General features: G+C 50.4%; 11 protein-coding genes across 11 annotated transcripts; 5 read left to right on the top strand and 6 right to left on the bottom strand.

Moving 5' to 3' along the window:
• Positions 1-286: 286 nt before the first annotated feature.
• Positions 287-885, bottom strand: M437DRAFT_41514 (uncharacterized protein; the record flags this gene model as incomplete). The annotated part of the gene is given in 2 exon segments (XM_041020395.1): positions 287-577; positions 589-885. 2 exon segments carry the CDS (start codon positions 883-885, stop codon positions 287-289), a joined length of 588 nt encoding a protein of 195 aa, XP_040882766.1.
• A 291-nt stretch (positions 886-1,176) lies between these two features.
• Positions 1,177-1,602, bottom strand: M437DRAFT_63292 (uncharacterized protein; the record flags this gene model as incomplete). The annotated part of the gene is made up of 1 exon (XM_041024227.1): positions 1,177-1,602. The coding sequence occupies one exon, from the start codon at positions 1,600-1,602 to the stop codon at positions 1,177-1,179; it is 426 nt and encodes a 141-aa protein (XP_040882765.1).
• A 1,116-nt stretch (positions 1,603-2,718) lies between these two features.
• On the top strand, positions 2,719-4,158 carry M437DRAFT_41363 (PGX, glycoside hydrolase family 28 protein; the record flags this gene model as incomplete). Its single annotated transcript, XM_041020371.1, has 2 exons — positions 2,719-3,441; positions 3,502-4,158. The coding sequence occupies 2 exons, from the start codon at positions 2,719-2,721 to the stop codon at positions 4,156-4,158; spliced, it is 1,380 nt and encodes a 459-aa protein (XP_040882764.1).
• Positions 4,159-4,358: 200 nt separating this feature from the next.
• Positions 4,359-5,424, bottom strand: M437DRAFT_41323 (uncharacterized protein; the record flags this gene model as incomplete). The annotated part of the gene is made up of 2 exons (XM_041020362.1): positions 4,359-4,984; positions 5,052-5,424. Coding segments are annotated over 2 exons (999 nt in total), but the record flags the coding sequence as incomplete, so codon positions are not given.
• Positions 5,425-6,807: 1,383 nt separating this feature from the next.
• M437DRAFT_8840 (uncharacterized protein) lies at positions 6,808-7,206 on the bottom strand (the record flags this gene model as incomplete). Its single annotated transcript, XM_041028817.1, has 2 exons — positions 6,808-6,966; positions 7,093-7,206. Coding segments are annotated over 2 exons (273 nt in total), but the record flags the coding sequence as incomplete, so codon positions are not given.
• A 2,479-nt stretch (positions 7,207-9,685) lies between these two features.
• M437DRAFT_72607 (putative inosine-5'-monophosphate dehydrogenase) lies at positions 9,686-11,569 on the bottom strand (the record flags this gene model as incomplete). Its single annotated transcript, XM_041025885.1, has 3 exons — positions 9,686-10,836; positions 11,026-11,334; positions 11,392-11,569. The coding sequence occupies 3 exons, from the start codon at positions 11,567-11,569 to the stop codon at positions 9,686-9,688; spliced, it is 1,638 nt and encodes a 545-aa protein (XP_040882761.1).
• Positions 11,570-13,040: 1,471 nt separating this feature from the next.
• M437DRAFT_41215 (uncharacterized protein) lies at positions 13,041-17,833 on the top strand (the record flags this gene model as incomplete). Its single annotated transcript, XM_041020340.1, has 2 exons — positions 13,041-16,575; positions 16,623-17,833. The coding sequence occupies 2 exons, from the start codon at positions 13,041-13,043 to the stop codon at positions 17,831-17,833; spliced, it is 4,746 nt and encodes a 1,581-aa protein (XP_040882760.1).
• Positions 17,834-18,535: 702 nt separating this feature from the next.
• M437DRAFT_41115 (uncharacterized protein) lies at positions 18,536-22,594 on the top strand (the record flags this gene model as incomplete). Its single annotated transcript, XM_041020323.1, has 2 exons — positions 18,536-21,368; positions 21,456-22,594. The coding sequence occupies 2 exons, from the start codon at positions 18,536-18,538 to the stop codon at positions 22,592-22,594; spliced, it is 3,972 nt and encodes a 1,323-aa protein (XP_040882759.1).
• A 377-nt stretch (positions 22,595-22,971) lies between these two features.
• Positions 22,972-23,758, top strand: M437DRAFT_63285 (uncharacterized protein; the record flags this gene model as incomplete). Its single annotated transcript, XM_041024226.1, has 2 exons — positions 22,972-23,342; positions 23,392-23,758. 2 exons carry the CDS (start codon positions 22,972-22,974, stop codon positions 23,756-23,758), a joined length of 738 nt encoding a protein of 245 aa, XP_040882758.1.
• A 530-nt stretch (positions 23,759-24,288) lies between these two features.
• On the top strand, positions 24,289-24,982 carry M437DRAFT_81587 (uncharacterized protein; the record flags this gene model as incomplete). Its single annotated transcript, XM_041027586.1, has 2 exons — positions 24,289-24,596; positions 24,655-24,982. 2 exons carry the CDS (start codon positions 24,289-24,291, stop codon positions 24,980-24,982), a joined length of 636 nt encoding a protein of 211 aa, XP_040882757.1.
• Positions 24,983-25,088: 106 nt separating this feature from the next.
• On the bottom strand, positions 25,089-26,333 carry M437DRAFT_63283 (uncharacterized protein; the record flags this gene model as incomplete). Its single annotated transcript, XM_041024225.1, has 5 exons — positions 25,089-25,163; positions 25,378-25,446; positions 25,540-25,974; positions 26,030-26,229; positions 26,288-26,333. 5 exons carry the CDS (start codon positions 26,331-26,333, stop codon positions 25,089-25,091), a joined length of 825 nt encoding a protein of 274 aa, XP_040882756.1.
• Positions 26,334-26,778: the final 445 nt, after the last annotated feature.

Below are 26,778 nucleotides of genomic sequence, written 5' to 3'. Positions count from 1 at the left end.
TGTTTGTTTATGAGGCAGAGATGCGCTTGCTGATGGCAGTATATACAAGGCAGGCACATTTTGGGAAAGAGAGAAGATGGACTTGCATTGAGTTGTGGCTGCCAGTTCTGAAAGTTTTACATACCGATTCAACCGATTTCCCTTCTCTAAGACTCCTTTCCAATTCCAAAACATGATTCAAGGCTGCATCCAAACCCGGCGCACACTTGTGACTGTCTTTCTTATCCTCTCCAAGTGCCATCCACCCATGACAAATTGCGCAACCATCCTTCTTTTTCCACAAAGCCTAGTATCCGGACAAACTGTCGACGGATCTCACCATTTCTCTCTGCACCAGACCTGCGAGAGCTGCGACGACATGCTTCTTGATGGTGATTTCGGAGTCGAGTGCCTCAAGGTTGGCTCTCTGAAAGACAGCGTCGAGGATGTCTTGCTTGTCAATCATGACAACTGCGGCTTGCAAAGCTGATCCAGAAGCACCAGTGAAGATTTCGCCTCTCCTGACCTGGTCGAGAGTAGATTTCAAGATCGTAACGACAGACTCCTTGACAACAGAGCAGACGTAGGAAGAACTAATCTCCGTCAGACAACTTCTTCGAAAACTTGGTTTGTGACTTGCCTGGTGTGGTTCATCTCCATCCGCTGGATGCATGTCTCAACTTGAGCCAATGCTGAAGTGACTTCGTTCTGCTGCCATTCAGGAAGAGGAGCATAGGACAGACGTGCGCGCTTCTGGGCAAGCAGTGACTTGATGCCTTGGAGATCGGTGTCGGTGCGGAAATGCTGCTTCCACTCGTCGCATTGTTCAGGGGTGACGAGTGCGTTGGCCAGACGCTCGATCTTGCGCTGGAGTTCCAGTGTTTCATGGTCGGTGAGAACGGTCATCGTGAATCTTGAGGTGGGTGCCTGAGTTGAGTGAGAGAGAGTTGAAGGAGAGATGAGGACGTGCTTTTCTGCTTCAGATGCCCGCCCTCGAGCAATGTACAAGGATACGCGTTCGGTGTTGGCACTTTCTAGACGCGTCAGTATTTATGTTTCTGCTATTGTCCATTGTGTTGGTACAGCCATTAACTCCCTTCGCATACGTGAAATTACAACCCAATTCCGGAATCTTCCTGTCCTAGCATGTCTCCATATCCTCCTCTACTATGCTTTGATGTGTGCAGCTACAGAACTTCAGAGTATGTCAAAGTCGGCGTCATCATAGCCCATGCCGTTGTCGGTGGAATTGTTCTTCCTTTTTAGCAACTCGGCCATGCGTCTCATAGTGTTTTCGACCTGACGCTTCATCTCATCTCCCAGCGGGGTTTCGGTGCTTTTCGTAGTGGTGTTATTGGCTGTACCGTCGAATGAGGTGTGAGAGGATCCTGAAGTTTTGTTGTGCATGAAATCAGTATTCTGGTCTGGACGCTGCATCTCGTTACCGTACTGGTGGATGCAATCATTGAGGTAGAGAAGATCGGTCTTTGCATCTTCCATTAGAGAGTCTGCTTTGTCGACAACGACTAGATCTTGTTCGCGATCCTTGATCAGGCCATACAGTTCGCTAACTTTTTGATAAATATCTCTGACTGTGGTCAATAGCTCGTGCATGTCGGCCATGGTATCTGGGGGAAGCTTTGGATTCGTGCTGGATTGAAGAGGTATTCGAGTGGATTGCAGGAGCAGTCCTGCGTGGATATGTATCAATTTGTAAAGTGTTGTTGGACCTACAATGCTAGAGAAATGCTCGCTGCGTGTTACTTTCACCTACATCGACTCTACTGAAAGCACAACCAATGATTGTCTAAAGATACAAACATTGTTGGAAGCAACACGTCAAAGAGATGGTCAGTATTCCTGCAAGTGTCCAAAGCATTTCCCTTTGTGCACGACATTCTTTGTGAGACAAAGAAAAAGTAAAGTATTAGAATGTGTCTCGGTCGAGGTATGGGCAAACAGTGTCGTATCTCTTCATTATCAGATCCTGAGATGAAGAAGCTTTGAGGAGAAAATGTTCTCATCAGGAAGTCCTCGTTCGTAGGGATGGTTCTTTGCTGCGCTCTGACCAGCAAAGAAGGTTGCTGAGTAGAATCAAGAGAGGCTTCAGGTGAAGTCGGATGGATCAAGAGCTTCGTCACCCCAGGTCTTGGCGTGGTTTCGAGGGTCGTCAGTAGAATCAAACATTTCCTCTTCAACTATTGGATCTGCGGTGTGATCTGCTATCACTTCTGTCTGACACATGCAGTCACTATCTTGCTGTGGTGGTCATCAATGGCCACGAGAAGCTCTTGAAGTCTGTGTGTAGTTTTGGATGATTCGGTGACGGACAGGTGCGGTCAATCGGTCAAGGCTTTCGCGAGTGCGACGCTGTGCCGAACTTCCCATGATTGCCCTCATGCTCCTCCCTTCCTGAAATCTCCACATTCGCATCGATTCTCGCGTCGGACAGATTTTATTCCGCCAATGGTACATCTCTCAAATTCTCCGTCCATCCCACTGATCTAAGGATGTGAGTGACATGTTACTTTAACCGGTTAGCTGCCGTCCATGTTCCCCATGTTTTTACCCCGTGGACGGGACGACACTTGCGGAGAAACAGACAACCTTGACGAGAGGCGTCATCTTGTATGAGGGTTCTCTAGACAGAATGCCTTCATATAAAGATTGTATCCGAACACACACCAAGATGGATCCGTGTTCATCACTATCTTTGCCTGTCTTGTCTACAACATCAAGATGCTGTTTCAACCTCTCTTAGTCACGACTCTTTTGAGTGCCATCACAGCTGTTGCCTCGCCGACATGGTCTGCCCAGCAGGAATACACCAAACATCTTCCGAAGAGTGTCTCTAAGCATCAAGGGACACGTCCAAAGACGGATATCTCACCCAAGAAGCCTTTCAAGCCATTCCCTTCTTCACCCTCCAGAAATAGAGTCTGTTACGTCAGCTCTCACAACGACGGCGTGACAGACGACTCGAACTACATTCTTTCTGCCATCAACAAGTGCAACAACGGTGGTCATGTCATCTTCTCGGAAGGTCAGAAATATGTCATCGGCACAGCCTTGAACCTGACCAACCTCAACCACATCGATATCGACATCCAAGGCTATGTCCAATTCACCAACGATACCGACTACTGGCAAGCGAACGCTTTCAAACAAGTCTTCCAAAATGCCACAACATTCTTCCAGCTCGGTGGAAATGATGTGAATGTATATGGCGGAGGCTACCTTGACGGCAACGGCCAGGTCTGGTATGACTTGTATGCTCAGAACATCTACATTTTGAGACCTGTTCTGTTTGGTGTTGTTGGCTTGCTCAACTCGACTATTCAGAACTTGAATCTGCGATACAGTCCGCAGTACTATAACTGGGTCGCCAACAGCACCAATGTCCTGTTCTCGAACATTTCAATTTCAGGATACAGCCAGAGCAAGAATGTGGCTAAGAACACTGTAAGAAGAGTATCTTGAGACAAGCCTGAAGAATCGTCGTACTGACTCTTTGCTCATTAGGATGGATGGGACACCTACCGCAGCGACAACATCGTCATCCAAAACTCAGTAATAAATAACGGCGATGACTGTGTCTCATTCAAGCCCAACAGCACCAACATGCTAGTTCAGAACCTTCAATGCAACGGCAGTCATGGCATCAGTGTTGGATCTCTCGGCCAGTATCCCACCGAGACCGACATAGTAGAGAACGTCCTCGTCTACAACATCTCCATGTCCAACGCCAGCGACGGCGCCCGCATCAAAGTTTGGCCAGGCTCCCCCGCCGCCCTCTCTGGAGACCTCCAAGGCGGAGGCGGCAAAGGCCGTGTCAACAACATCACCTACGACACCATGAACATCAACAACGTCGACTACGCCATCGAAGTCACACAATGCTATGGCCAGAAGAATTTGACTGCTTGCAATGAGTTTCCCTCCAAATTGACCATTTCGAATATCGTCATGAAGAATATTCATGGCACTACCAGCTCCAAGTACAGTCCGATTTCTGGATATGTGGTTTGTAGCAGTCCGAGTGTTTGCACTAATATCGAGCTGTCGGATATCAATGTTAGTAGTCCGAATGGCACCGTCAATGAGTTTTCTTGTGGCGATGTGGATCAGAGTTTGTTGCAAGGCATTCAGTGTACTTCTATCAACAAGGGGTACAACTGAACTCTGCATCTCGTATATAGTGACTGAATATACGAACTTTGGTCTTGATCAGCAGGACCATAACAGAGATGCATAATGATCGATTGAGGTTCAAAGATGTATATGACACTTGCAGTTCAGACGATGCTGGGCAAGTTATGAATTTGGTTATTGAATTGAGATGACAGCTATATATATATATATATATATATCTAACATCGTTACAACTTTGTCTCGCGCCCTTCAGCCAGTACATCCTTCCTCCAACCGACCTCTACTCGCCTAGGACCTTCTTTCTTGAACTCAACCAGCACCACTCTCTCCATATCTCCCTTCCTCCCCTCAGGCTCAGCCTCAGCACCAGGCTTATCAAGGCCCAACACTACCCTGCCATCCTCTCTCTTCTTGCCTCCCAACACTGTTGGTGAGATGCACTTCTCGCCCCAGTTACCCTCCTTGACGAATTCGAGCACCTGATCTCGTTGCTTCTGTAGTGTAGCCGCATCTGGTACTGGAGCTTCTTTGCCGACATCGCCAGAGGGACAGAGGAAGGGCGAGAGTAGGTACATGAGGAAGAATTGAGGCGGAAAGAGCACGATGCGAGAGGCACGGGCTAGACGTAGCCAAGTCGCTGGTGGAAGGAAGCGAGCAGCAGTGTGTTCGAGGCCGCCGTCGTGGGTGGGCACAGGGATCATAACCTCAGGTTCGTCTTCTTCGGCGCTAGAAGATGAGGAAGGCAGGTTCTTGGGCGTGTTGCTGAGTGGCAGGAGGTAGATGTACATCTGTGTCGTAAAGCGTTTGGGTAGATTGGTAGGAGTGATCCAGCGAGTGAAGGGGATTAGATTCTCTGCCCGAATGTCAGCATATTCTTGGGCAGCTGTACGCAAGACAAGCATCTAGCGTCAAGGACCTACCAAGGTCAGCCTTTGCATCCTTCTCATCCAGCCAATCTTCAAACTTGATCTTGTCTCCATGCACGAGCTTTCTAACTTTTGTCCTCTCTTCCTCGTCTACCTCCAACAGTCTTCCATCTTTTGTCCTCGCTAGCAGAATACCACTCTCCTCGAACGTTTCGCGGACAGCTGCCATACGGTAGACATCGCTATCGCGGTGGCGACTCGCATCTTCAGGAGGTGGTGGGTCACCGTCGTGGAAAGAGGATATGTTGCCGCCAGGGAAGACATGTGCGGAAGCGAAAGATGATGAAGTCTGTACTCGACGCAGTAGGAGGATGTGATTTTGAGGTGATATCAAGAGGACACTAGCAGAAGTATTATCAGCGATTGGACATAGAACAGATCCGTGCAAGGGTATATATCAGCAAGCGGACCATTAAGGTCAGGGTTGCACTCGCAGCATGATCCGAAATTGCCATTTCTTGAACAAACGAACAACGACTTCCGGAATGGCTTGACTGATTTTGCATCGAAGACTGATGGCGCAAATCCACTGAACGAAGAAAAAATAAAGCGTGCAGGAGCGCTTGTTGAAGGTGAATGGCGCAATCCCCAATATCAAAATCGACGAACCACAAATTGCGAACAGCACCGACGAACTCACCTCGAACTCGGTCTCGGAATGGCGGGCGGCTTCTTCCCCTTTTCTCCATTTCCTTCATATTGCTTTCCTAGAGCAGTAGTTTTCGACATACTGCGACTCGCTGGGTTGTTTCCGTTCAATTTCCGGAATGTCGAAGTATAAAATGGTCTTGAGGCACGCAGAGCAATGACGTCGACGATGGGTGTAGCCAGTGCTGTTGGCGCAACAAGACGAGCAAGATGCATATAGAGTGCACTAGCGAGGCGTAATCAGAGGACGTCAATGGTATGTTATCGATATAAGAAAGACTGACTCCGAGGGCGCTGCTCAAGGTCTCGGATGTGGATGTTTGGAGAGGAGGTATGAGTGCGGACAGCCGAGGCACATCTAACGCCCGTTTTGGAGGTGAGTGCCATACTGAAGAAGGCACCAGTCATATAGAGGTCAGAAGACTGCTGAATGACCTAGCGTAAATTTTTGTATCTTTTTCGATGGTAGTAGTACACATCAAAATGCCATAGAGTATGGTGGTGCCAATGCTGACAGTGTCGCAAGTGGTCGCAGCGACCGAGCGACGTTGGCTTGCATCTCGAGCCGCAAAGCTGGAAGCAAGCTGTCCTGAGCTCCAGATCCAATAGCTCAAGCTCCAGAGAGCTACAGCTGGTTCATATGGCTAGTCTAGATTCTCAAAATTCACGTAAATGGCAATTAGATACTATAGATTGCATTTAGCCGGGTTCTAGGTCGAAGGTTGCTTGCATCGATGCGCAATTCGAGATGTAGCCTTCGAGAAGCTTGTTTCAGCAGTGTCACATTAATTGATCAGTAGTTGGCCGTGGTTGAAGACCTGTCGTGTCACATCGGAAGCAAGGTAAACGTCAGTTGGTGTGGTCAGGATAGGCGTTTCTATTCGAGAGCCTCCCCAGTGTATGAGTAGAGGATTTTCTTGTTTGTTTTAAGAAAGTCTTGAAAGAGCCCCGTCCAATCCTGGCCATGTCATCGTCTTCCTTCCACATTTCGTCCCTCCGAGCGTCAATAGAAAATAATGTACACGTCGATGTTTTGGTTTCCATGACCGGGGTTGACTTTGAACTCCCCAAAAGACATCGCTCATTGCAGAGGTGAAGACGTTTACACGTACTTGCACATCATGGCAACCATCAGGTCGAAAAGACCGATGGCCTCGACGAAGGCGAAACCAAGAATGGCGTAAGAGAAGAGCTGGCCACGGAGAGAGGGGTTGCGGGCAACACCCTGGAGGAGGGCAGCGAAAACGAGACCGATACCGATCTACAATTCTCATGATTAGCTCCAACAATTAAATTGAAGGGAAGGAATATCAGTTGGGGTGAGATGGAAGAAAAAGGTTGAGCTCCAAAACACCCCAGCATGATATGTGTGTGAGAGAGTACTTACACCGGCACCACCGAGACCAATGGCAGCGTTACCCATACCAATGTTCTGGGAGACCTGGACGAGGGCGTTGGCCATCTCGGAGGAGTAGGCGCGGCGAGCGGCAGGGGCGACCTTCTGGACCATGGAGACGGTCTGGGGGCGGACGAGGGTGGCCTGGCGGAGACCTTGAAAGAGCGTCAGAACATTGTTGCATCAATTCAATTGGGCTTGCCATTGATGGATGGAAGGCTGATGGAGGTAGAGGATGGTTCGATGTTTCGATGGAGCTCGAACTGGGATGAGGTGACGTTGAGGTGGTGATGATTTACCAGAGAAGGCGCGCTGGGCGACCTTGGGCTGGACAGCGCGGAAGGCAGCAGGGCGGGCAGCCATCTGGGCGAACTTGGGGGCGATTCTGGAGGCCATTTCGACTGATTGGATGTGTGAAGGGGGATGGAGAGGAGAGTTGTTGATGAAGGATGGAAGATAAGGGTTGAGAGATCGGGGCGGAAGCTTTCCCTTGATGGACGACGAGTGAGAAGAGGTCAAGGGGGAAAGCCGTGGGAGCCCACGCAGAATTTTCTTGTACTGCCGGTCCGGTGGCCATTGATTTGGCCTTGTTTGCTTCGCTCGGAGCCAGGAGGCGTAGCTTAACCGAGTCCAAGTGGGTCTCTTCCACCGGAGGAAGCTCAACAATTGGCCAGTTTCGAGCAGCACACAGACCATCCGCGTCCGAATCCTGGCCGATGTTAGGAGTGTCAATTGCTCTCACGGCAGCATTGTCTGCGAAGGAAAACAGAACAATGTCGTTCAACTTCGTGCAATTCAGCTTCAGACCAGACGAAAATCATGTTCAGCGTGAGTTCATGGTAAAATATACAGATTGATACAAACAAAAAGTGACAGAAGTGCTGGCCAGAGATAGTCTAAATCAATAGCGCCCGCATCCGCGTCAGTGATCGAACTGGAGCTCCCCCAGCCAACGTTAGGCTGGGGTGTACTTTACCGCGAGTGAGCTCGTCATTAGCCAAAAGCTCTCTACTTGGTTTGATATTGGAGCCCAGTAACGAACGCTCGGAATTATCTCGAACAATATCTGTGTCTACGATAGGTCTATAGAAGAAGAGTCTTGTCTATTCACTGATCAAACGTAGACCGTCATAGCAATGACCACTACGATACATAAAGTCAAGTGGTCGGAAAATGGACGGAAGGAGAGGCATGGTCGCTCGGAAAGATGCTTCTCCGCCAGAGTACGAGCATTGTAATAGCAAGGCTCAGCCCGGTTACCATTCGAAAACAGGAAACTCGGTTGTTGAATGTCCTCTTTCAAGTAGGACACGAGGAAGAAAGCAATTGATGCATGGTGAGTTAAAGGAGATCCATCTGTGCAAGCAAGCAAGCAACAAAAGGACTAACCGTTCAAGGAAGGCTGCTAGCATGAGACAGGCGAGCCGTTCAACTGCTTAAACAAGCAAAGTGTCCCCAGGATGCATGAAGCATGGGCGCCAGACATTGAGCATGGCTAGCTATCATCAGTAGTGATAAAGACGACCAGTCGCCCTCTCCCGCAGGTCCAATGCATTTCGCAAATTTCGAAGACTAGACGACAAAGCAAACGGGAAAGCTTCAAACGCAGTTCCATGATCCATGTGGCCGGCCGGTCGAAGCTGGACATCGTGAGGTCAAAAGTCTTGTCGCCCGCGGCTTCCCGAGTCAACCCGACGATCGCTCTGAGCTTCATCAAATTACGCCTACTAACTTGGATGCGCCATGAGCCGCTGACGACGAGCACTCCTCCAGCGATATGCTCAGCGACGTCTAGATCCTGTGTTGCTTGCGTCTTCGTTGGTCTGCAGAGCCGTGAGGGCGAGAACCACAATAGTATGGCGGGTCTCGTTGGAGAATACTGAATTGATCGATAGACAAAGGCCTCGGTCCACCTCAGCCGACGTGGAGACACGACTGCATTGTCCAGCTTCATCAAGGTGCGTTGAAGGAGACATTGAACCCTGCAAACCACGTTCGAACAAACGCGTTGTACACATCACGCATGCAAACAAGCTGCAGAGAAGCAGAAGCGACTACCCGGTCCCGCTGTGTCACGATTCATGCTCGTATTCCGATACCTCCACCAAAGTCCTTCTTGACTACACTTGATGCGTCACAAGAGTGCTTAGTCGAAGCTCCTGCAGTGCAAAGAATGGATTCCCGGTAAGAGTTCGATATACATGCTGAGTGCTTCGCCTTTGAGCGGACACATCTATCAGCAGCCACAATGCCTAGTCGAATCATCGCTGCGGTAGTGAGCTGGTGCCCATTGAGCAACCAATGCGCAGTAGCGGCGTCCTATGCACAAGCACAGTGCACAATAGCTCAAAAACGAGTGCCTCAATAGTCTAGCGCAGAGGCTACATCACATACACGTAGGGGAGGCATGGAGAAAGAACAATTGAAGTATATGTGCAAAATATGCACAGCGTGAATTCATATTCAAATCTGCCCCTTCCCAGTTCATGAACGCCAAATGTAAATGCTTTCAATCGAACTCCGAAATGACTCCCATCTTTTTATCATAACAGACCAACTTTTCCCATTCAATGGTCTAATCCCTCTAAGCGTAGAGCTTCTTGTCGAAGCTGTGGAGGCCGTGGACGTTACCCTCAGCCTGGGCAGAGACGGTACGGAGCTCGAATCTGACCTCGCCGTCAATGACACCTTGGCGGAGAGCGGTCAAGCTGGTGACACCGATGTCCTGGAGGGAGTGCTGAACACCCGAAATGAGGTAGGGGAGGAACTTGGTAACGGATCCACGGTCGAGGACGGAACCAGAGACACCCTGGGCAACGAGCAGCTTGTCTCCCTCAGAGAAATAGCGGGCGGTACCAGCGTTGGAGGCCTTGGGGTCGTTGGGGTTGACAGAACCAACACCAGCCTTCTTGTCCTCCATAGCGTCGATGGAACCCATACCTCTGTAGGCCTTGACGAGCTGACCCTCACGAGAGACGAACGACTCACCGGGCGACTCGGTGGTACCGGCAAGGAGACCTCCCATCATGACAGTGCTGGCACCGAGAGCAAGACCCTTGACAATGTGGCCAACGTTTTGGATACCACCGTCGGCAATGCAGGGAACACCGAAGCGGGCAGCGAACGAGGTAACGCTGTGGACGGAAGCAGCCTGAGGACGACCGACGGCCATGACCTCCTGGGTGATACAGGCAGAGCCAGAGCCCATACCGATTCTGAGACCGTCAACACCAGCAGCGATGAGACCGGCGGCTTGCTCACGGGTGACAACGTTGCCACCAATAACATCGAGACCGGGGTGGGTCTTCTTGATGTACTTGATCATTTCAATCTGGTACATGGAGTTACCCTGAGAAGAGTCAAGGATAACAATGTCGAGACCAGCATCGACGAGCTTCTGGAGACGAGCCTTGTCGTCGGGGCGGGTACCGATGGCAGCGGCGGCGATCAACTGCTTGGTCTCGGGGAGCTTGGAAGCAAGGGGGTAGTTCAAGTTCTTCATCAAATCGGAGCGCGAGACAAGCGAAATGAGGTTGCCGTTGTCGTCGACGATGGGGAGCTTGCCCTTCTTGGACTTTTGAAGGATGGAGTTGGCCTCGGTGAGCTCAATGCCGCTCTTGGCGGTAATGAGGTCGGTGGACATGACCTTGCTGACCGAATCGTTCAGGTTGTCGTGGAACTGAATATCACGAGGGGTGATGATACCGAGGAGCTTGGAGCGAAGCTTGCCGGACTCTGTGAAACCATGTTAGTCGTGCTGTCCCAAAAGCGAGCTCAGACGAGAGGTTGGATCGTGTATGTTTTTTTTTCAGATTCCAAAATGTTTCTCCACAACAGATTGACTTGAATGCGGTTGAACGAAAGTTATTGTATTTGTTGAGTCATCCTCAAGGGGGCAGAGAAAAGAGAGAATTCTGAGCTTACCAGTGACGGGGAAACCACCAAAGCCAAGCTTCTCCTTGAGAGCAATGGCCTCTCCGACAGTGGTCTCGGGAGAAATGACAACGGGGTCGAGGATGAAACCGTTCTCGTAGCGCTTGACCTTGCGGACCATCTCGGCCTGGTCGTCGGCAGAGCAGTTGTGGTGGATGACACCAAGACCACCGAGGAGGGCCATGTGGATGGCCATGTTGTGCTCAGTGACGGTGTCCATAGGCGAAGAGAGGAGGGGGGTCTTGAGGGAGATGCGCTTGGTAACGGGTGAGTCAAGAGTGACCTCATTGGCGGAGAAGCCTGATTGAGAAGTAAGCACGCTGATAATGGTGCGCATGCGCATTCAGCGGCTCATACCAATGTAACCAGGGAGGACGAGGAAGTCGTTGTAGGTCAGACCACCGTTGTTCTTGGAGTCGAGGAGGGTCTGAACGCTGATACCATCGCGCTCGGGGTACTCCTTCTTGACAATGTCGAGAGCATTGTTGAAGTCAAGGATCTTCTCCTTGTGAAGAACGGGAACGTGAGAGGTCATTTTGGCGGAGGGTCGTGTGTCGTGGAATTAGAGGATAAGGAAAACAGATATGGAGAAAAGACAAATGACGCAAATGGGTATCTCAATTGAAAGTAGTACGACGAAGAGGTCGACGGGTTCAAGTGTGAATACTTTCCCCAAGAAAAGAAGAGAGAAAAGAGAGTTGTTCGAGATTTTCTGCGCATCCTCGACGCGCAAAGTTCAGCCAGGGTCTACAGGCGACCTGTGCGCTCATGTTTGCTGTGTTTGACCATCGGTCTTAACAGGACCCTTTCTCTTTATCACCGCCAGCCACTACAGAGGGCTGTCGTTGACCCGAGTCTTAGAGCCTCTACTCAATGGCAGATACCTCACGCCGAGTGTGTTTACGTAGTCGCAGGAGCCGGTTTTCATCAGGCAGCTGTACCACATAGTCCTTTCTCAGTCGTTGCCGGCCAACTTATCTCTTTCGAAGAAGTGGGATGCCTTGAATATAGCACCAGCCAGCCAGCCCGCCAGAAAGAAAACAAAGCATGCAAATCAGTCCTTGGGAATGCAGGAGGCACTTTTTCGTCCGGAGTGCACACCATCTTGTATCTTGATAGTCGGATTATTCAGTAGTCTGTGTCGACTGCATTCAAAATTGATGCAAGGTATAACAAAGTACAAGAGGGACCCTTGATCGGGTCTTTTAGTGTTTGGGTAACTTTGGTTTCGGGCTGCGGGTGGGTTTGTTGACACCAAGCAAAACAACAAAGTCGAGCTTTTCGGCTCACCACTTTCCTGCATACATCACGCCAGCCTGCTGCTCTGTCCAGCGCCAAACATTCTTCGAGGAGGCCGTGAGCATCTTGTCTGCCAGGACTGAACGGTCGTTTCAGAAACCTGTGACTCTGTTCCGCAAGCGAAATCAAGAACGGGTGTTGCAACGGGCGTGTTTACGGGGATTGAGCGTTGCAAAGCAATCGATTTCTGCCCTGCTATGCCGTCTGGTCTAATCGACGACTTTTTCCTTGTCTGTTGCTTGTACTGTCATTGCTAATAGCAGTGCTGCGGGCGACGTCGCCGCCGACTTTCCACAAGCCACTCGTTGTGAGTGCCGCCTGGACGCCCGACGAGCCGGACACCACCTTCCTTCCATATTCATTCAGGGTCGTCCCTTCCCTGGGACACAATGGCATATCTACATCAATCACGCGGGCAAGCGCCGGGCTCACCCTCTGTGCCTGGCAGCCCGCTCCGCCATACAACCAGCGTATCAACGAGCCATCTACACCACAAACGAGGACTCAGCGAGGCTACCGGCTCACCAAAGGCAAAAGGGTTCTGGGAGGCCAAAGAAGCCAATGCCGCTCCTGTTACGCCTGAACAATTCCGTACTGCTCTGAGGCCATTGCAACAAGCTCCGGGCACATCGCCAGCTCAATCCTCGCCGCATTCGCTATCACACACCCACTCACACTCGCGCTCCAAGAGTTTACACGACTCTAGAATGGATCCGTTCATCAACAGCACTCCCACTTCCGAGTCTGCCTCGCCCATGCCCACATCACCACCTTTAAAGTCTCGACCGCACTCGCTTGCAATCTCCCGTTCCGATTCTGTACGAGCCCCTATCCACGACCGCGGAAACCGCAATTCTGCCCACGTCCACTTCGCCTCGCCGAGTCACATCGAGAAGTCAGAGCTACAAGGCCTGCAAAGATCAGCCACGAAACATCTACGCACCCTTTCCAAATTCGCCCAAAACACCGACGATGATGACTTTTCCATCAAGTCTCCTGAGCAAGAGGTTGTTGGTCTCCATGGCCGGAGGAGGTTACAGCGTACCATGACAACGAAAGAGAAGAAGGGTACAGAAACTACCAGCAAGTTCACGAGCAGTTGGGAAGCCAGCAAGTGGATGGACCGCCAGCGTCAGTTCTTGCAGGCTTACGAGTATCTGTGTCACATTGGTGAAGCCAAAGAGTGGATCGAAGACATTATTCACAAACAGATCCCCGAGATCGTTCAACTTGAAGAGGCACTTCGAGATGGTGTCACCTTGGCTGAAGTCGTGCAAGCCATTCATCCCGATCGACCTATTCGTATCTTCAAACACGAACGCCTACAGTTCCGCCATTCCGACAATATTGCTTTATTCTTCCGCTTTCTCGCCGAGATGGAACTACCTGAGCTCTTCCGCTTCGAGTTGGTTGATCTTTATGAAAAGAAAAATATTCCCAAGGTCATTTACTGTATCCACGCTCTGTCATGGCTCCTCTTCCGCAAGGGACTCGTGGATTTCCGCATCGGTAACCTTGTCGGTCAACTGCAATTCGAAGACCATGAACTCGAAGCCATGCAGAAGGGTCTTGACAAGGCTGGCATTAGTATGCCCAATTTCTCAGGCATGGGAGCCAACTTCGGTGAACCAGAGCCAGAACCTGAGCCCGTCGAGACGGAGGAAGAACGGATCCAGAGAGAACTATTCGAACACGAGGCGATGATCGAAGACTTGCAATCTCAAATTCGTGGTGCTATGGTCAGGTTAACACTCGGTGACACTATGAATCAACTATGGGACGCCGAAGAAGCCCTTGTCGACCTTCAATCACGAATCCGTGGAGACTTTGCTCGCCAGATTTCAGATTACCGCATGGATATGAGACGATTCGCTGTTCAGCTTCAGAGCGCTGCTAGAGGCTTCCTCATCCGTAAGCATCGCAGCAACCGTGAGCAGACCTGGAAAAGCCAAGAGAAGCAAGTTGTCACTATTCAATCGCTCTTCAGAGCCCGCAAAGCAAGAACCGAAGTCAAGCGGATGCGCACTCACATGCAGAAGCAAGACATAGGCATCCGTAACCTTCAAGCCGCTATTCGTGGTGCACTGAGTAGACGGAATGTCAGTGACCAATATGAAGCCACGCGCGAAGCCGAAGAGCCCGTCCGTTGGCTTCAAGCCGCGATTAGAGGAGCGATCAAGAGAAAGCAAATTGAGCGCCAGGTCGAAGAGGGCCATGCCTCCGAAGAGCACATTATCTCTCTACAAGCCGCGATTAGAGGTATGCTCGAGAGAAAAGGGCATGCTGCAAATGCCGATCTGCTTAGAAAGCATTCGAGATCCGTTGCAACACTCCAACATGCCATGGCTGGCTTCATACAGCGTCGAAAACTCGAACACACTCGCATGTCCCTGGATGTCGAGACTCCCGCCTGGCTCGAACTCCAATCTGCAGCACGTGGTCAGAGTGCAAGGCGTGAGTTCAGAAAACTCAAAGCGGACCTACAAATACAATTGCCTTCGATCATCGCATTGCAGTCTGCCTTCAGAGCTGGGTGCAGCCGTAAGGACGTGAACACAATCAAAGATGCACTGAGTTACCGCGAGAACTCCATTCTTACTTTCCAGAGTTCTGCTCGTGGTCATATGTTCCGCAACAAGCATCACGCCGACATCAATGCTCTGTATGCTCAGAAGCCAGCGATCAGAGACCTTCAGTCTCTCTCGAGAGCTTATCTTGAACGTCAACGGGTTTTCGATGTTTTGTGCCAGCTTAATGAGCAAGAGGACCAAATTGTCGAGTTGCAGAGTATTGCTCGCGCCCTGCTCGGCCGCCGCGACATTGGCGTTCTCCTCGGTCAACTCGAAGATGAAGAGGATGCTGTCATGGAGTTACAATCTGCGATCAGAGGATCGCTTGTGAGGCAGGCGTTTGCCGAGAAGCAACGCTTCTACAAGGAAAACATGGAGAAGGTCATCAAAGTCCAGAGCATCATCCGCGCCCGTCAACAAGGTCAAGCTTACAAAAGCTTGACAAGCGGCAAGAATCCGCCTGTCGGCACTGTGAAGAACTTCGTTCATCTCCTTAATGACAGCGACTTCGACTTCGATGAAGAACTTGAGTTCGAAAGAATGCGCAAGACTGTGGTCCAGCGTGTCCGACAGAACGAGATGGCCGAACAATACATCGATCAACTGGATATCAAGATTGCGCTGCTTGTCAAGAACAAAATCACCCTCGATGAAGTCGTCAAGCATCAGCGACACTTTGGCGGCCATGTTGGAAGTCTTCTGAACAACACGGAAATCTCGTCCAAAGATCCTTTCGACCTTAAAGCCTTGAACAAGAACTCGAGGAGGAAGCTTGAGCACTATCAGGAGCTGTTTTTCCTCTTGCAGACTCAGCCACAATATCTTGCACGCCTCTTCCACAAGCTGAAAGAACAAGGCATGCCGGAGCAAGAGGGTAAGAGAATCGAGCTGCTCATGATGGGCCTCTTTGGGTTTGCACAGAAACGTAGAGAGGAGTACTACCTCTTGAAACTAATAACACGCTCTGTTCAAGAAGAGGCGGAGCACAGTGCTTCCCTTCAGGATTACCTCCGTGGCACTTTCTTCTGGAGCAGATTACTATCTGCCTATGTAAGAAGTCCCCGTGATCGCAAGTACATGCGTGATCTGTTTGGGCCGCTCGTCAGAGAAAGCATCTTCGAAAATGCAGACTTGGACCTTGAGAGTGATCCGATGCAGATCTACCGTGCCTCGATCAACAACGAAGAGCTTTCTACTGGACAGCGCAGCCGCAGAAACCCAGATATCTCACGTGAAGAGGCTATCCGCGACCCCGAGACCAGAGATCTCTTTGTATCGCACCTACAAGATCTTCGTGACATTTGCGATCACTTCTTCATTCTTCTTGAGGAGACTCTGCCCCGTATGCCTTACGGTCTGAGATTCATTGCTCAGCAGACCTTCAATACACTGGTGGCTACCTTCCCTGGAGAAAGCCAGCAGCATCTCCTTCAAGTGGTTGGCCACTGGTTATGGAAGGCCTACCTTGCTCCCGCATTGACTCAACCAGAGATGTGGGGCGTTATTGATCGAGGTCTGAGCCCTATACACAAACGAAACTTGGGAGAGGTCAGTAAAGTTCTCGGTCAGGTATACGCTGGTAGACTGTTCGGCGGCGACCACATTTATCTGCAGCCTCTGAACACCTGGGTTGGCGAGGCTATTGAGAGGATGGAGGAACTTCTTGTATCTTGTAAGTTTCCGATTGGTCTTGAGTTTTGCGCCGCTAACAATCTCTAGTGATTGACATTCGTGAGCCTGAGCAACAATTCGACATCGATGAGTTTAATGACCTCTTCGCTCGTGTCAAGCCCACGCTGTACATCAAAATGGCAGACATTTTTGCCATCCACCATCTTGTGACAAACGAGCTGTCGCATCTCTCCGATCCTGACGATGTTTTACGTGAGATCATCCGCGAGCTCGGCAGTGCTCAGAACAACGAGAACGAGATGATGGGTGTAGGCTCGAATGAAATCAGTCTGCAATTGACACCCAAGTTCCATGACAAACAAGATCCGGAGGCCGACCTCAAACAACTGTTCATGGAAACTAAGCGTCTCGTTTTGTTCATCATCAGGATACAAGCTGGAGCCAATCTACTTGAGATCCTCGTCCGTCCGATCGCACCAGAGGATGACGACAAGTGGTTCGCGCTTTTGGATGAGGAAGCTCTGCAACAAAGATCTAATCCAAGAGCGCCTTCGGCATATTCTGGTATGATGGATGACGAACCGGCATCTACTCTCCTGGACATCACGTCAATGTCATACGCCGAAGTCAAGAGTGCAGCTCTTGAGAATATCCTGATACTTGAGCAGCAAGGAAAAGTCAACAGACACAACCAGTACCAAGACCTACTCAATGCTATTGCTATTGACATTAGGACGAAGCACCGTCGTCGTGTGCAAAGAACTCGCGAACTGGATGGTGTCCGTGCTACCCTTACGCAACTCGACTCGAAGGCGTCGTACTTGGACGAGCAATTGCAGAGCTACAACGACTATATCGAGCAGGCAATGATCACGCTGCAGAACAAGAAGGGCAAAAAGCGGTTCCTGTTGCCTTTCACAAAGCAATACAACCATGAGCGTGAACTGGCTCGATCTGGGCGCACACCTAAATTCGGTTCCTACAAGTACTCTGCACGTTCTCTTGCAGAGAAGGGCGTGCTTGTTAGCTGGGACGGTTACGATGCGACTCAATGGAATCGCATCAACGTCACGATCTCCTCCGACGAAGTTGGTGTTTTCCACATTGAGGGAAGCATGGGAAGTCTTATGATGCCAGGCGCCAGCGCATCTGTACCCCTCGACGACCTCCTCCAAGCGCAGTTTGACAACCATCAATTCATGAACCTTTTCCGTGGAACTGGCGGCGAGGGTGGTCTAAAATTGAACGTCAACCTCTTCTTGCACCTGGTCTTCAAGAAGTTCTACCGCGAGGAGTAGAGAACGCAACGCGATCTTCCTGTGGACCGTCATAACGTGGACATGACCTTTTCGTGTTTCCTTCCCTCGGTTTCTGCTCATTTTCTTTTACTCTGAAGACGTCAAGTCTTTTTCTTCTGTTTATATAATACGACTCCCTCGAAATTCTTACGGCACACGAACAGGGTGAACAAGACGAATTTAAGACCCTTCCATATGGCGTTTTCTTTCTATGAGTTTGAGAAGAGTCATGGTTGTGGTTTGCAATTGTAGCAAGGTTGTTGAGCATAGAATACCCACTTGATGTTAATGTTACATTTCTCCATTTTCTCCACATGGCCTTGCTCTGCTTCATTGTGATTTGAAACAGAGTGTCGGCAGCGACGAATTATTCTTTTTCGGCTGCTACTATCGTGTAAGTCATGTTGAGAACGCTTGTAATGCACAAATTCGGGACGGGATTTATGCACACTTCTTGGCAAGGAGCACCAACGAGCAACGCCGACTGTCGGTGTTGTCTTTGTGACTTCTATCGGTGTTATCTGACAGATCTCTAGAACATGTGCGAAACTCGTGGCTGCGCGTGAACATTGTGCCCGAAACACATTACGGACTGAATCCTCTCTTGTTGTCGATCATACGTTTTAGTCGTCGCGTACTCTCGCGATCAGATGACTGCTACATTATAGCCCTCAGGATGTCACAAGTTGGTCATTTGCTCCCATGAATCCTGAACAGCCACGCAGAGCGGCAACTGTGCCTCTGCCCGTTCCTCAATCTCACCAAAATCCGCCTCCAGCTCCGCCTCTTCCCCCGCAACAGCGAGCTCGCAATGCTCTGAACAGGTTTCTAGGTTTTCCTGCCAGAGCTGCCGATGCAGACGGCGAAGGGCGCGATGGTTCTGGTACGGGGCTAAAGGATGTCCAGAGACTCCCTAGTTTATCCGCGTACAATGCCAGCGCTAGCCACAAAACTGGGCTAGAGATCAATTCCTTGTCCATCAACGACGAAGGCAGCCATGCTATTCTTGCTGGGCGAGACATCCTTAAAACAATCCGTGTTGATGAAGGAAGCTGCACAGAAGATATCAACATCCGAGCTGCCATTCGCAACTACAGTGCTCATACTTCTGGGAGATCAAAGGACAACATCAACATATCAGATGTTGCTTGGGGAAAGGGCAATTTTGGCAACTACATAGCCGCTGCGAACGCCAACGGACCCATCACGTTATACGACCTCAATCATCCTGGTATCGAAGTTGCGCAGCTTAAGGAACACCGCCGGCAAATTCACAGAGTCACGTTCAATCCACATGCTGGCCAGCATTTTCTTTCTGCCAGTCAAGATGGAACCGTCCGTCTATGGGATCTCCGCGATGTGAGGAGAGATGCCAATACCTTTCCAAGCAGATTCACTACCAGCGGTCAGAACGAGGGTGTGCGAGACGTTAAGTGGTCTCCAACTGATATCTTCGAACTAGCCATGTGCACGGATGGTGGCTTTGTCCAGAGATGGGACACTCGCAAGCTCAAAAGCCCATTGACGCGTATCGCGGCTCACACAGGCCCTTGTGCGACAATTGACTGGCATCCTGATGGCAAACATCTACTGAGCGCCAGTTCGGACAAGACGGTCAAAGTATGGAACATCTCTGCTGAAGGCAGAAGACACAAGGCTGTATACGAGATCAAGACGCCGTATCCCTTGCGCCATGCTAGATGGAGACCGTCTTGTCAATCATCGTGGCCGACAGGCCGGGGCTCGAGGCAGTGTACCCAAATTGTCACCTCCTACGAGCGCGACCATCCCACTGTGCATATCTGGGACTTCCGCAGACCATGGCTACCTTTTCGAGAGATGGAAGGCTACCAGACTGCACCAACGGATCTTTTGTGGCATTCCCAAGATCTTTTGTGGACGGTCAACCGTGAGGGCATGTTCCTTCAGCATGACATCAAGTATGCCAAAAAGGTCATGGATAAACGCAACATGCAAGCCTTCGCTATTTCCCCACTCGGAGAGTTCAGTCTGGCAACACAGAAGAGAGCGACTCGTCTCAGACCAGGTCTCAATCGTGGCGACAGCGAAGCGTTCATTCGCCACCGTCGAAACGGCCTGTCACCTTCTGAGACGATTGCGCATACCTCCAGTCGAGGATCTCATGATGATACCATTGATGATACTTTCTTAAGCAGCTCTTACGGCAAACGCCATGCAAGATCTCCTAGTGCCAAACTTGGCAAATCGTCTAATGAATCACCGCCAACATATGATGTGAGCTCCACTCGTACGGTCAGTCTTGAAGACGTTCTGAAAGCTGGTCGAGCGTACAAGCCGGGTCAATCCGCTGCCCGTGGCCGCCTGCCTGGAAGTCCAAATCTGTTACTCATTCAATACTTTGCGAAGCAATACACGACAAGAGTTCTTCCCGAGCCTCCTTCAGTCGATGCATTCATAAAAGTACACGAGGTTTTTGAGCGTAACGCAACTCATGCTCAGAAGGCATCACTGTATCGCTTGGCTCAGTCTTGGAGGATGATGGGTCAAGCAGTTATGACAGAATTGCTAACCAGAGCAAATCTCCACCGCGGATTGCGAGTGAAGAATGAGACTGGTCCTCGCAAGAGTTTATTAGATGAATCGCCCTTTGCTAGAAGGACAAGAAGATGGCTTGGATCAACAGAACGCAGGCTGAGCTCAAAGCCTGGTACACCATTGAGCCGACCACTAAGGACGATGGAATCACGCTCCACTGTTCAGCCCGATAGCACCTCGAATGTTCCTACGCCAATTGCAAGGCCTGTCAAAGATCGGCCTGAGTTGGAACGAGCTCCACTCAAGGAGATAGACACAGACGAAAGCCTTACGCTGCCCCCTTCACTCCTGACTCCCTCCGAAATCAAACAAAATATCGAAGAACAGAGTCGAGCCACATTACAGGCAGTCGATCATCGAGGTATAGAGCATCGCAACTCTTGGTATGGCTCTGTGCAAAATTATCAGGACAAGCGAGAGGCAATCAGCAACTGGAGACAACCCCTAAAAGAGCCGCTTAATCTGGAGGACGAATCTAACGAACGACCTAAACCTACAAGATACAACTCCGACGAAAGTTTTGGCATGTTTCCATCTTTGTCTTCTCGAGACGCTTCAGGGCCTGCTTCTTCTGTTGCTAGCAGATCGGACCTCATGGAAGCTGTGCAGGAAAATCTACGATCGGAAGGATCATATGGTTCGATGAACTTGGGAAGTAGCTCATCTTCTGAGCCAATGCTTAGTCAAAGCTATCAAGCCAGACAGGATATTCCAGAAGATCAGAGTCAAGGAAGCGTCGCTGTATCTTCTTCAGAGAGTGATCACGAAGGTGCTATGGTAGTTCCTGCTCCAAAAGAGAATAAAGATGCCCCTGCAAGAGACATACCTCGAGATATGCAAACTCTAGCTTTGAACAATCAGCAGAGCTTCACGTCCGAGATTGATGCCTTTCCCAGTCAACGGAATCATCCTGAAGATGTTGACAATATGGAAGCTAGTGGCACCATCATTCCGCACCGTCATTCAAGGCAGCTAGGACGGTCGAGAGAGGGATCTGTGACCAAGCCAACAGCCCTTACGCATGGCTCAGGGAGTGCACCAGCAGTGATGCCGTCAAAAAATGCTTCTGTTGACTCGACCAAAACGCCCTTCATCACTGCCGACTTCCTAGCTTCTGATTACAACATTGATGCCGAGAAGAACAAACCGTTCCGCGTGGTTAATATGCTAAATCACTTGCTCGACTATCATACTATGAAGGTTCCCGATGCACAAGCGGCCACCAACTTCATCTTCATGTTGACGCCCCTATTGCCTGAGACTCATGCACTCCCACAGGCAAGTATTGATGCGACTATCGCTGTATACAGCGAGTACTTCACTGCCATGGGATACAGCGATATGGAGATTTACAGTCTGTTCTCGACTTCATTCGAACATCTTATCAAGGCAGGACTGCAACCCCTCCAAGCAGAAAGCATCATCAGCACCTATCACAGCCAGTTGCAGCATCTTGGGTTATTCAGCAATGCTGCCTATCTGCGTCGTGTCAGCTATCCCATGTACCCATCAGTCTACGAAGGAGGGCTTAAAGACACTCAAGTTAGCTTCATGTGTGGCACCTGCAGAAAACCCATTAACACTCCAAATAAGATGCGTTGTGAAAACTGTACACAGCGCCAGGATCCATGTCCAATCTGCTGGTGTGACACGAGTCCATTCGAAGCTCCTGCCAAGATCAAGACACGAGCAGGAGGAAACAGAAAATCTGCCGTCGAACCCTTCGTTCGACCAGCAACTGCCGGAGACGATGATGATGAAACTCAACAAGACGACACGGAAGCGGCACAGTTACAGAAGAACGCCTTGTACTCTACGTGCTTGCTTTGCAACCATTCAGCTCATGCGGCTTGTCTGCGGACTTGGCACTCCCAACCCCCATCCCACGTCGATGTCTCTCCGACTTCTGTATCCACATCTGAGGGCGCTTGTCCTACTCCTGGCTGTTTCTGCGCGTGCACTCCAGGACCTCGACGCAACGAGTTGCTGGACACTGTTGAGCGGAGAGAGCGGGAGAAGAGTGTGCGTGAGGATGACTGGGTTGTGGCAGAGTCTAGGGCCGCGCAGACGGCTGCTACACTGGCGGGTGGCAGGAGCAAGAGTGGAGTAGGTGCGACGACACCAAATGAAGAGGTTGGCAGTGGCAGGCGAGAGAAGAGGAGCGTTGGATTCAGGAAAGGCTAGCTTCTAGATGGTGACAGTGTCAGTGTCTCGTTATGAGGAGAAGCGCAAGATAGCAGCGATACATGAAAGAGATGTCAACGACAATGAAGGATGCAGGCAATTCAGAGGCGTGTGCTGTTGACGCACCGACACGGTTCGATTCACTGCCGGATGGTTGAGGCTGCCATTGCGTGCACCTTCTCATTTGTGTGAGCAAATGCCTTTGAGCTAGTCGATCTTCGCGCCTTCCACAGTCAACGCTACCAGTCCTTCCTCGTCACTTTCATGTGACCAAGCCCCTCCAAGATAAAAGGCGCCGTTCTCGGCTCGAATTCTTTCCATCTTCGTCACAACACCTTCGCCTCCCACTATCTACCCATTCTCTGTCTCTCGCTGCCATGTCTACGTTCCCAGCATCTCCAAGCTTCGTTCGTGAAGTTGCCGACTCAGATTCGCCTTCAGCCGCTTCATACAAACGCAAGCGTGGTTCTTCTGAGGAATCAACCACTTCCAACAAGCGCAAGCGTAACTCATCAGATGAATCCGATTCGGAAGAGTTCAGCAGCGAAAACGAAGAAGAAGAAGACCTTGACGACGGAACGCCCGAGAATAGTCATGACAGCAGGGACTACACCGATAGAAGAAGCATTTGCCACCTCAAAGATCTTCTCGAGGAGACGAAGACCTTGCCAGAAAGCGATGAACGCAGCGCGAACATCAAAGACCTTGAAGAGCTCACCAAAGCTTTGGACTCGTATGACTTCAAAGGGTAATCCTCGCTCTGCAAATTGACAAATCTGGTATTGACTTGTCGACAGCTGCCGCAAATATCAGAAGTGTATCGATCAAAACGACCTCAAGGACATAATAGAAATGGCCGCGGGCGAACAGTTCGTCGAAAAGCTGATAAGGGATGGACTGAGACGCGCAGAATCTAAACCGCCAAAGAACGAGGATGTTGCGCGTGCTCTGTCTTACTTCATGGGTCCGTCCGGCGAAGCAGAAGTCAAGCAGCTTGTCGCTGCAGTAACCAACAAGATGTGTGCTCTCGGGGAAGACAATGATGAGGATATTCTCAGACGCAACGCTGAGCCCGAGATCATCGATCTGATCATCAACTGGAGGGACGAAGAGAGAAGGGCAGGGCTGGAGAAGGTATTCAAGTTCAACAGTGCGCTCTGGTGAGGAGTGTGAAGGAGCCGCAAAGATGAAATTGAGCAGACCTGAACTTCAGAAGTTGTAGCTAATTCGCTGCTCTCAACAACATATGGAGAAACCCCAAATCGCTTTGCCACTCACCAAAATGCACAATACTACTAGAGAACAGGCTAGTGACCATTAAGAAGTGATGAACTACTAGCTCTCGATGGGCACACCTCTGTATCGGTAAGCAACTGTACATTTTTCAAAGAGGAATTCTGCATTTTACTTCAGTGGGAGTACGATGAAAGCTTTGAGCATAAATGTCTTGGTCGCGTCAACTGTGCCTTCCATCTCTGCTTCTGCACTTAGTGGTCAGCTCCTTCCCAAAATGCACCCTCCTGAAACCACTTTCATGTGACGCGAGGGGCTGCTGCCTGATACCTTCTCTTCTCTTCCTTCCTATCTTCATCTGACTTTGTGTTCGAATCTCTTTCTTTCTCTTGATCAGCTGCATCTCAGCTTCAATCTTGACCTCAATCGACCACCTTGTCCATCGTCGCTTGCCTCCAATCATGTCTTCCGGTGATGATACTACCAAAGAAACCCTCGTCAAGCGCAAGCGAGCCGCCGAAGCCAACAATGCAGTTCCTCCACCCAAGCGCCATCGATCCGACGCCGTCGAACAACTTCTGGAAACGATGAGATTCCAGAATCAACAGATCAAGCAAGCCATGAACATCTGGATACGACTCAAGGGCGGCGAAGCCAAGCTAGGCGATGCCAACTCAAACTTCCTCAGTATCGTCAAGTCTGCGATGTACAGTGGAACACTGGCCATGAAGTTGGTGGAGAAGCAAGGTGCTGATGAGGATGATCGCGAGTAAGTCCTACCACTATTGCCACATGTTCACATCTAGGCCGATACTGACAAACCACAGCAACCAAATCGAAGAACGACTTTGTGAAATGGAAGTTTCCCTCACCTCCAAACAAAACGAAAACTTCGACATGCTTCAAGAAGACATTGAAGGAGATATTTATGACACCGCCACCGAAGCTGCCGAAAACCTGTTGCTGTCGACAAAGTTCGCTGAAGCCATTAGCAACGTTGTCGTCCAGGATCCAGACATTATCTGTGATGAAGAGTTGATCGAGATGAAGAAGTTTGTTCGTCGTCAGATGAAGGTTGCAAAGGATGCTCCAGAGTCTTCTCAAGATGTTATTCGTGAGCATGAAGCTGAGATTGGGTTTGAGGGTTCGGTGTAATAGGACTGTTGCGTGTCGTCTGCTGTTTGAGATGGGTTGGTCGAAGAAATGTTGCTTTGCTGTCATCTCTAGATTTTAGTCAGAATATGGATTCAACTTTGTCTTTTCAAATTTTTGTGTCAAGCATCAATCTCTCTGGATAGTGTTTGATATCCGAAAAGTATCTTGCATTTTTATAGACCTATATAATCATATTAGCCGGTATGAGAAGGAAAGGAAGGAGAGCTTTCCTGCTCGAAACAGTGGTCAATATATAGCTATGGAAATGCACAATCTGTTTGAGAAACAGAGATATGTCCAAAGAGAGCACCTACTGAACGTCCTCTCTCTGGGCACAACCTGTTATGAACAATCCATCGTGCATTTTTATAAGTTATCGTCACCCCATCACTTACCTGGGGAAATGCATATATCTTTATCTTACCACATCTCAATGGGACACCTACAAAAATCACACAATCACTCTGTATTTCGATAGTCAAGTCTTGGGGTATCATTACAATTCGGAGAAAACAACTACTTCACTACTCCTACACGCTCCATCTACGGCGACGAACCTCTATCGTGCCGTTGCTCGCAAGAAGCGAGCCACCCGACGACGACGACGAGGCAGAGAAAGCAGAGGTCAACCCCGTGGTGTCTGGGTTGTAGTCGACACCACGGGGTCCCTCGTCCTCAGAGACAGAGGCGGCGGAGAGCGAGGCACCCAGGTACTCCGAAGGAGCCGAGGGGGGCAGCGAGGGAGGAGCCAGGCCAACCACAGGAGGAAGGCGCCCGGTCAATGACCATGGGTTTCCTTGGTGGAAACCCAAGCCAGCACCCTCCTCGTAGAGAGAGGAGGAGGGGCTGTCGGGCTGCACGGTGTGTTGCTGTGCGAGGGCGGCGGCGGCGGCAGGGCGAGGGCGCAGGGGGCTCCTGACCGGGATGGGAGGGGGGGTCGAGGGTGCCAAGAGGAAGACCTCCGAGGCCGACATCTCCTCTTCCTCACTCTCCTGCTTCATACATGTTAGACTACTTGTGCTACAACTACGGTCGTAATGCACGAACCTGAACTTGAGGGCCAGTAGGCCAGCCCGAGGCGGGAAAGCATTCCTCTGGCTTGTTGACCGGAGGGCGAGACGAAGGACGAGCCCTTTCTTGGGCGAGCATGCGAGCGTCGTCGCGCTCGATCTCCTCCGTGGTCATAAACATCCCACGGCTGTTGCGACGCAGGATGGGAGGCTTGTCGAGGGCGGCGAGGGTGTAGGCTTGGAGTGTGTAAGTACCCGGTTCTCGCGCGCGCAGAGAGTAGGATAATATGCTTACGCTTCTTGGGAGGGGGAGGAGAGAAAGCAGATCTGCCTCGATTCATGACTGCTATTGGTAGTGCTGTGTTGTATAGGAGATGGTAGACGACACAGAAAGAAATGGTTGCGCAAAGACACGAGAAAGAGAGGTGAAACTGAACGAGTTGTTAGCCTGGGAAGCAAAGCGCAGGCGCCGGCGACATCATCATCGCATCGTGTACAGGCTAGCAACGACGAGCTGTGAAGCCGCAGCTCTCAACTTACCGAATGGGATTTTTGATTACCACCGACTTGTCAATCATGATGAGCGAGACAAGTCGGCAACATGGGATACTGGCTGCTCTCCTTGACCTCATCCTTCGTCCCCTCATATCGATGCCAGTTGCAGGCTCTCTAATCCAGCAGCTCCACTCTCAATTAGGTCCTCTGGAGCCGGTCCTGGAGATCGACGGCTTCGTTCTTGTTCGTCTTCACTGGATATTCTGACTTGGTTGGTTTTCTGGAGCCAGT

Source organism: Aureobasidium melanogenum, assembly GCF_000721775.1.
Source record: "Aureobasidium melanogenum CBS 110374 unplaced genomic scaffold scaffold_3, whole genome shotgun sequence".
Classification (NCBI taxonomy): Eukaryota; Fungi; Ascomycota; class Dothideomycetes; order Dothideales; family Saccotheciaceae; genus Aureobasidium; species Aureobasidium melanogenum.
The sequence above is the reverse complement of the archived record's forward strand: the minus strand, read 5'-3'. Positions and strand labels throughout refer to the sequence as shown.